At 33.6% G+C, this 10,307-nt stretch overlaps 1 protein-coding gene across 1 annotated transcript; it reads left to right on the forward strand.

Moving 5' to 3' along the window:
* The first annotated feature begins 343 nt into the window (after window positions 1-343).
* Window positions 344-7,975, forward strand: LOC121413816 (CD63 antigen-like). The gene is made up of 7 exons (XM_041606780.1): window positions 344-646; window positions 1,973-2,164; window positions 2,907-2,981; window positions 4,414-4,512; window positions 5,189-5,344; window positions 5,748-5,831; window positions 6,605-7,975. The coding sequence occupies exons 1-7, from the start codon at window positions 581-583 to the stop codon at window positions 6,671-6,673; spliced, it is 741 nt and encodes a 246-aa protein (XP_041462714.1). The 5' UTR covers window positions 344-580; the 3' UTR covers window positions 6,674-7,975.
* Window positions 7,976-10,307: the final 2,332 nt, after the last annotated feature.

The following is a 10,307-nucleotide window of genomic DNA, read 5'->3' on the forward strand; positions in this document are numbered from 1 at the left end:
AGGTAGAAAAATAGCAGGAGTAGAATCAGCAGCAACAGCAACAACAACCAAAATTGTTGTCTTCAAATAATCAAATGTAAATTCATATTTACATTAATTAATTACATACATGTATACAAGAAGGGTAATCAAAGGGGAATAAAAATAATATTAATAAATAAAATAATGTCATTAATTTGACTCGTTTAGGCCGAGGTTATCTAATCCTTTTGGATTCCCCCTGTTTTTTTTTAAATAGGATAAATTTTTGCAGCTCACGAGCTGCCCTTTAGCATTTCAAACAGTGGGAAAAAAACAGTCCAACATCGAATTACCTAATCATCGCCATTAGATGCCAATATCATCGCCACGACATGGCGATATCATCGCTCTGCTAGACCGATAGTGCATTGGAACTGATGTAGCAAGGTGTTCATAACCAGCAGGTCACACTGACTATGTGAATCGTTTGTTTGAAGCTCCTCGAAACAACTGTCACAGAGGCACTTGATCTGGCTTTATTCGAGACACTTTAGAAGGTCATTGTGTTGCTCACTCTTTTCTGATCGTTCCAGTCGCTGCTCTAGATTTGAAAATCAAAATGGTTGCGGGCTGTGGGCCAAAGATTGCCAAACTTTTCCTGTTCATCTTCAACTTCTGTCTTTGGGTGAGTAGGGCCTATACTTTATCCAATATCATGTAGGTTCAGTTATATCAACATTGCAGTTATAATACTCTTATGGATACATGCAGCATTTACTTGAGGTGGTTTACATATATGTACTGTCATTTATGGCGCCGTCGTATTTCCCCAATGGCGGTCATACAGCGAGTCGAAAACAGCCGTTAAAAAATACAAATGAATAAAATGGCCGTTCGCGACAATGTTCGACTCGCCATACGGGCGCCGTGGAGGAAATATGACAGCAGAAACAGTTCCTATTGCATGTTAGGTGTTAGCATTTGTTAAACATTGTTTATAAGCCTTGAGTTTCCAACCCAACAATATGATAAAAACACTGAGATTACTCACAAGCTAACCTTAACAATTAATTTCTTTAAAAAAATTAGACGATCAAACTGTTCAGAATTCTTCTCTTGCATTGAAGTGAAGATTTCCCAAATGCCTGTTTCGTCACCTGTGTTGTGAGGTGATTTACCCTTCATTGTGTTTCAGTTTCAAACTGTTGAATTACGTTAATTTGTCACGGATGAATGGTTGTAGAAGTCTTTAAAGGGGTATATCAGCCTGAAAATATTACGATTTGAACAGTTAAAAAAACAGACAACCAAAACACTCAAAATTTGATCAAAATCGGACAAGAAGCAACAAAGTTATGGCATTTCTGGTGAAACAGTTCAGGCACGTCTTCATGAATATTCAATAAGCAAACTGATGATGTCATATACTCACTTGTTCTTTGCATTTATTCTTTGAAATTTTATTCATTTTCCCCCTTCAAGAACGAGAAATATGGGGATAACAACCGGTTAAAAGTGCATTAGATATTCATTGCTGCAACTTATTTCATTACAAGGGAGACATATCATTCACACATGTATGAAAAAAATAAAAAATCTGATTTCATGTAATAACACAAGAAAACGGAAAGTGGGGATCTGACGTAATCAGTCCATCTAATGAATATTCATGATGATGTGCATATAACTGATTTCACAATATATTGCTAAATCTTAAAATTCAATAACTTCGCTATTTGTTATCACATTAGGATGAAATTTGCAGCACTTTACTTTGTGAATTTTACTTTATTTAGATATAAATATTTCCATCCCGGATCGTCCGTTAAGATTGTTGTTTTCCTTTTTTGAAGTCTTGATATGTTTTGTCAGGTAAAACACACCTTAATCCATTCAGACACGATTATGGATTCTGTCACACAGAAGTCAGAGGAAAAATCGATTTGCAGAAAGTTTTGGGAAAATCCAAAGGACATATAATAAATCTATCATTTTTTCTTCCACTTAACAGCTATGCGGTGTCGTCTTGATTGGTGGGGGAAGTTATGTTGCTGCTAAGCACAATGACTACGAAGATCTCTTTGCAGACAACGCCATTCTGACAGTATCGTGGATCGCTATCGGTATCGGTTTGTTCATTTTTGTGGTCGGATTCTCAGGATGTTGTGGCGCCATGAAAGAGAGCTCTTGCCTTCTTAAACTGGTAAGAATGATAATTGGCAAATTTACACTAAACGAAAGCCTTCTTGAACATCTAACGTCATTGGCATGATGGGGGGGGGGAGGCTGGACGCTGCATTGAGGGAAGGGGGCAAGTCCCCCCCCCCCCCCGAAATTTTGGAAACATTTTTTTACTATAAAATTTTCAATAAATTCACCAAAGTTGTAAACAAATGCGTTCAGTTTTCAATGAAGAAAATGCTTAAGTCGACAAACTCGATCTCTTCGCCCCCTCCCTTTTGATTTTCTGAATTGTTTATGCTGATGATGACGGTAGTGATGGAAAGGTTGATGGTCATGATGATAAAGATGATGGGGATAATGATGATCAAGTGCATGGCAAAGATGATGAGGAAGAGTAGGTGGATCCCTAGGAGGATAAGACGACGATCCTGATGATGACCATGAACATAATAAAGAAGACTACCATATATTGTGACAAATTTGGTGGTCATGTGATAATGTTGGTATAGTGATGCTGGTGGGTAAGCTTTGGTGAAGTTGATGATATCAATCACAATAATGATAACGATTATTTGCATGGTGGAGCTGCTCTGTGACTTTATCCATCCGATATGTACCCAATATTTGTATAAGGATGTTTGGTTAATATTATTTTGTCAATTTTCAAGTGAGTAATGTACATTTCTTTGAATATTGGCAAAACTCTCTCATTTCATCTTTTAACCAAAGATGCCTTATCTTATTGCATTATCTTTCTGCAGTACTTTTTCTTTGTTCTGCTGATAGTATTGGCTGAAGGGTCTTTGGGGATCGTTACATTTGTGTTTAGCGGTGATGTAAGTATTTTGTTTTTCGTTGTAATCATTAACACTATTCCATTATCAATTCTCTAAAAACCAGCCCATTTTACAGTGCGTATAAAAAAAACGGGATAGATTTGAAAAGTCTATAAAATTTTTGTTTCAAATTATGATCTCTATATCTTGGTGTCAATGTGTGCTCTGAAGTCTTATCCTTCAAATGCCATTAAAATAGTTTAGTTTCGTTCATGCTTGAGCGAACACGGAATGTTTTTGTCTGGGGTTAAAAAGGAGGCTTGCGCCAAATTGGCATAAAATGATAAATAGGATGGTCGGACTTCTTGCTAATCAGCAGACTTCCTCTTAACCCTTTCATTATCTTTTTCATAATTTTCGGATTATCCTGTCAAAATTCTCTTCCGAATCTGCTTATTTGCTTGAATATTTCTTTTGTTGTTCCTTTTTATATGTTCTCTTTTAGCTTTATATTCCTTCTTTAGGCAAACCCCCCCCCCCCCCGAAATATGGGAGAGCGTGTTCGTTTGTTCAAATCCTTTAATTGTGTGTAACAAAGGTTATGGTGCCTTTAAACAGTGGCATATAAAAATCATGACCAAGAAAAAAAAGTGGAAAGAAAAAGTAACAGAAAACATAGAAAACGAAATATGATATCATTTTCTGAGTATTATGTCAATATCACAAAATTAGATATTTTAATAAAAAAGTGGAAATTTTTGCTTTTTGCTCGCTTCAGAACTTTTTAATTAATTTTACTTGATCTGCAATATCTTGCTCCTTCACAAACTACTCAAGTCACCATTGCCATTGAAAGACATGAGTTCTTTCATGTTTGTCCTGTCGAGAACATAATTAAACTTGGTGAAGGATTCAATAACCCCTTGAAAATTGATTCATGTCTTTTAAAGGTACCATAACTTAATTTGTTTCACATAATAAAATGATTTGAATAATTACAAATTCTTATGATTATTATGGATACTATTAACATTATTATCATCACTACTATCATTATAAGTATCATTATTATTTTATTATAATTATTATAATTATTATGATCATGTTATTATTGTCATTATTAGTATTATTATCATTATTGTTATTATTATTTTATTTTTCATTCATTTATCTATCTTTTTATTCATTTGTCTATTCATTGTTATTATTTATTACTATCATTATTATTATCATTATTTTTATTATCATCATTATCATCATCATTGCCATCATCATGATCATGATTACAAACATCCAAATATCTAATTTTATCCTCGTTTTCACTTATTTTTTTTGTTTATCTTTCTTTTTTAATATTTCCCTCTTTCTCGTCCTCCCCATCTTCAACTTTTTATGTTATTCTCTTCCTCCATTTGTGACTCCCTCGTACACTTCTCTCCTCTTTCCTTCTGTCTCATTCTCCCACCCCCTCTCTCCCTCTGCCTCTCTATAGATCGAGGATAGTATGACGAAGGGCATGCAAGAGTCTATCAATGAGAATTATGGTTTGAAAGAAGGCACAACCGAAGTGATCGATGATGTTCAGAAAACGGTAATATAACTTAACATTTATTTAGTAACTTAAAATTATGATAAAATAATTTGTAATTTTGAGAAATGTTTAATTGCTGGGCCATTTTGCTGAAAGCAACGTTGAATATATACTAACACGGTAATTTAAGATCGTCATTCCAGTTGGCAAAATAGCTTAACCAAACATTTTTTTTTTTTCAATTTAACTACATCTATCTGATTCGAATTCCATAATTGTTTGAGGAAATTAAACATGTGCTTTTCAAAATTATAATTTTTCTTTAACTTTCCATTAATATTGCGACTTTCATTCATGCCACATCGCCTTTGGGAAGTTTTAGGGCTCCAAAGTGAAAAGTAGAAGATTCTTTAATTCTAATGCCAAGTTTTGCTTCAATTATTGCTTTAATATTGAATGTCATATGCTAAAATAGGCAATCTAATAGTTCTACTTCTGATTTGTTGACCTCTACTTTTTTGTGGCGAGGTGTATGCTGCACTGGCGAAATACGTTCGATGTATATGTAATGCAAACTACTACATTTCTTCAAGAAATATCAATTTGATTTTTTATATTAATCATCCTTTAAAATATCTATAGCTATGACAATTGTCGGTCAGAAAAAGTAAGTAACAGTTGTAATATGGAAAAAAGGGTTAACGTACTTTGTCATTTCTTACCAATTTTTTTTTAGTTTCATTGTTGCGGTGCTACTGGATACGGGGATTACAAGACTTCTAAGCACCTGCAAGAAGGGTTGGCTGTACCAGGATCGTGCTGTAAAGAGCCAGGGTGCGATACCAGTGGACCTAAAGGAAACCCTTATAATCAACGTGCTATCTGGACAGAAGTGAGTAATACCATGGAGCTATTACAAGCTTCATGGTAATACAGTCGAGGTTTTGCAACAGGAGGCATGGTTTTTAAGTTTTATAAGAACATATTAAAAATGATAGTGTCAAAAAAGAAGGAAAAATGAAAGGATTTAAGGGGCAAATGGAATAAGTAGGATAGCCGAGTATTGAAAAGAGGAACCCGGTACGTTTAAATTTGGTTTGATTATATACCATCCAATCAAAAATATTGTTTCAACATCGGTTTCTAAAACCATTATAGGAGATCATTTTATTACGCGACTTGTCATTATTTTTTAGCTAAAACTTTTATTTCCACCTTTGTGATATACTATTTCTAGTCTCTTGATTTTAGTTGTAAACATGCATATATATATATATTTTTTCTCTTTCTGAAAGGGTTGTGTGCATGCCACGAAAGACACCATCAAGAATCATTACCTTGCTATAGGAGGAGCAGCGTTCGGTCTTCTTATTTTTGAGGTATAGTATCATTCACAGTTTTTCTTACATTTAAAAACTTGAGAAAACAGAAGAACGAAAGAAGCAATTCGGTGACAATTTTGCGAAATACAGTATGGTATAATTGTAAAGCTTTGCAAACCAACCTACAATTAGTAACGCATAATGTGATGCTACTATCGTCTATACAGGATGTATTTTCATCAAATATTTCTTTCAAAAATTTAGTTAAATATTATTGTTGAAATATGTTTACCATGACTCTGTATGATATTCATAGCAAGGAATGGATTTTGGACCATCAACGTGATCAATTAAGACAGAGATAAAGATATTGTTTGACAAATCATTGTGAATGATCTAAATATCTGAATGTTGGGTATTTGGTATTATACATCAAAAGACGATCATATTAATAATGTGAAAATTTTTAGGCTGGACAAGCAATTCATTAACACAATGAAAATCCTGTCATTTAAGATATTCTTACCTTTTTCCCTTGATTTATTGCAATTTAGTTAATTTTTTAGCTCTGTAAAATAAATACATCACAAGAAAAATATCAATAAAACTGTATGAATAAGGCCTATAATTATTATTTATACAACGTTGATATCCAACAAAGGTATTAAGCATACATAACAATATAAAAGATATACGACGCGTCAATCTTGTCATTTTTTCTTAATGATTCGAGTCCGATTATGATAAAAGGCTCTTCAAGATCATTTTTACCCAACTTAAATCTCGCTAAAACTAAATTTTTCTTTTTTTTTCTCCCTATCATTTTACAGATTATAACGATGGTATTTGCTTGCTGTGTCATAAAAGGAATCGACAACGGTTATGAAAAATACGCATAAAAGATTTTTTTTTCATTTTGGAAGTTGGTGATACAGTCCCACTCATTCATCTTGGTCAACAAAACCGACGCCTCAAGATAGAACTGTACAAATATCATGAATATAAACGGAACTCCAACCAAGCTTGGATGGGACATGTCAGACAAAGTTTATGTTAAACCCATCTCCTTACATATTTCATACAAGTATTACTGGACCATTTCAATAATACGTTCCCCTTCGTATGTTGTTCAAGCGGGCCCTGCGTTTTACTTTTTCATTGCCCCTCGTAGTAATATATTTCTAATATACACCCCATTTTTTCGATTGAAGCTGGTCATGACCGGTCAATTGTGCTACTTGATATTATAAATATGACATCATTTTGAAGAAAAAAAAATTCTTTGGTTCACAAGCAGTGTCGGAATTTATACAATATCGTTAATCGTTCAAACAACCCGAATGTGTACCAAATATACGATATATCTATTATAATAATCACACAACCAAGGAGAAATGTTAGACAAAATATTTAAAAAAATAATAATAAACCTGCATGGAAAACAAAATAATCATCTTATAGTCTTGGAGAAATTGCCGATGTACATCATTTATTGCTTTTGCAAATGTCTCATAAAAATTATGACCACTCATCCAAATATCTTAATGTTATAAACTATACATTGCGGATTTTATACGAATGGATAAATTAATGTTTTCACTAGTGTTGATCTAATGATTGCTGTTGCATTGTATAGAATTCGGGAATTAAAATCAACTTTGAAATGAAGTTTAAAAGGTTAAAAGTTGACAGATAATAGAGACACTCGTCATTTCTTATAAGGAACTTTATTTTCATACCTATACTTGTTTTGTATTTTGTTTTATATTACTTTATTTGAAGAACAAGAGAAAATCAGGAATGGCTTTGAAATAATTATAACCTGCTCCACTATTTTACCTTTATGTAAGTTTAACCTTTCCTCTGTAATTCTACATCGTGAATATGTTGATTTTGAGATCAACAGTAAAACTTCAGCGCTAATATTTAAATCGATCAGAATCTTAGAAAACATGTTAAATGTAAGTGAGCATGAATTATCCTTGACCTAAACCAGCTTCGAAGTAAATATTTTTTGTTCTTTCACTTCTTCTATTTGATTGGCTCTCTTATGGATTTAAAATGTTCAACGTATTGAAATAATTCAATTGTCTTGAAAAGGAAACAATATCATTATTTTTTTATTTTTTTAATTCCTTGTTTCTAATTTAGAGATAGTGAAACTTGAGTTTGTTCACAAATATACGAGTTAACACATTGCAGTTGAGGCATTTATATTATTTCCTTTACTTTTTTTATCATTCTTGAGCGTTAATATAAGATCGATAGATATTGTCGAGTGAGGAATATCATACACACACGGGAGGGCAGCGTGAAAGGAGGAAAAGTTGGAAAGGGATAGAAGAGAGTGGGCAGTTTTAGAATGCCAGAGTTGCGAGGAGAATACATAAGAATGAGACAAAAAAGGGGGGCGAGGGAAGAGAACTTGGGTGATGCAAGATGCATTTTATGTCCGAGAAAAAGAGAGAGCGATGGAGGGAGGAAGAAGGAAAGAGAGAGGGAGGGATGAATGGAGGAGGGTGAGAGAGAGGAGGGAGAGGGAGAGAAACGGGTGAAAATGGAAGAGAGAATGATGGGAATCGCAATTAAAGGACAATTCCACCCCAACAAAAACCAGATTTGAATAAAAAGAGAAAAATTCAACAAGCATAACATTGAAAATTTCATCAAAATCTGATGTCAAATGAGAAGGTTATGATATTTTAAAGTTTCGCTTCATTTCACAAAACAGTTATATGCACATCTCGGTCGGTATGCAAATGAGGGAACTGATGACATCACTCACTCACTATTTCTTTTGTATTTTATTATATGGGATATGAAATATTTTGATTTTCTCGTCATTGTCATTTGAAATGAAGTTTCATTCCTCCCTGAACACGTGGAATTCCATTATTTTAACATTTTGTGCTACAGGCATGGAGGTCCTAGTCATCATATTCGTAAAAATTGAAATATTGTATAATTCAAACAATAAAAAACAAAAGAAATAGTGAGTGAGTGACATCATCGACTCTCTCATATGGATGTAACTGGCTCGTTCATATAACTACTTTGTTAAAAATAAACGAAACTTTGAAATGTCAAAACTTTCTTATTTTACATCCGATTTTGATGAAATGTTCAGCATTGTGCTTGTCTGATTTTTCTCTATTGATTCGAATCAACATTTTTCTGAGGTGGACTTGACCTTTAAGAGAGTAAGTCCAGTTACGCTCTATCAACCATTAATGTTTCTTTAGGGCAGTGAACTTTCCCGATGTCCCTTAATTGCCTGTTGGTAGTTAGCACGGATGACCCAAGATACTATTTAGGTATAATGAGACACGCTGCATTCTCGATTGTTACCTTGGTGCATGCTAATTTCATATGAAAGACATATCTCAAAATCTGATAAAATCTTATCTCTAACAATATATTTGCATTATATTGATCATTACTGTGTGATGTCAGAGCGAATTTTGAGGTTATGCATGTCGGCATGGAGGGAACAGTTCGGTAACACCAGTGGCGTAACTACGGGGGATATGGGGGCACGTGCCCCCCAATCGGCTGGCCAAAAAAAAAACGGGGAAAAGGAGAAAAAGAGGGAGAAAAGAAGAGAAACGTAGTGGGAATGAATAAATTATGTTCATTATAAATGTTACATTATATTAGAGATGATTGTCTATTGTAATTTTAGAATGTTATTTATTTTTATGTACTTCAAATGTAGTTATAATATGTTACTCTGTCAATTGTATCATGATTGTAAATATGAAATTGAAAGTGAAAAATAAAATAATTGAATTGAATAATTATGTTATATTACATAAGAAGCATTTTTCATAACTTTATGAAACATTATTTGCTCAGGGCATATGTCTTTATTGCTTCTGGTGCTCGCATAGACTGTTTAACGAGATATATAATCCTGTTGTACTAAAACCTCCCGTTTTCAAATCAATATACTGTACACCAAAAATATTTCCTCGCTAATCGAGTTATTATTATTTCATGTAGTAACATTTTCTTCTTTTTCATGACTACTTAAAGTGATTGCCCTATTTAAGGTCTTAATATAAAACATTTCCTGTCCGTGCTAACGTTCGCATTAGTTGACTGGCGAGATGTCTACTCTTCATGAATTCTAAAATCAGTCCTTTCAATGTCCATTTTTCTGATCTCAATTTCAAAAATTTTCAGCTCGCGCTTCGCGCTCGCATCATTTGGTTAGTGAAATACGTACGAATTACTGCAAACACGCCATATAATGCCACTCTTCAGGACTGAATTTCCTTAATTTTCAGCTCGCGCTTCGCGCTCGCAGTATTGTATTAGAGATGTGTATGATAATCATGATTACCATGTCTACAAAAAGTGCTAAATGTGTTTGGATGTAATTTTAACAAAATCAGCAATGGATGGTACTAGCATTAGATGACTATGCTGAGATATGTATGCTCTTAATGGATTCCTAAAATATATTTCCCGTTTGGGGTCAATATATACAAAAATTTCAGCTCGCGCTTCGCGCTCACATTGTCTGTTTAG

Source organism: Lytechinus variegatus, chromosome 4, assembly GCF_018143015.1.
Source record: "Lytechinus variegatus isolate NC3 chromosome 4, Lvar_3.0, whole genome shotgun sequence".
NCBI classification, from domain to species: Eukaryota; Metazoa; Echinodermata; class Echinoidea; order Temnopleuroida; family Toxopneustidae; genus Lytechinus; species Lytechinus variegatus.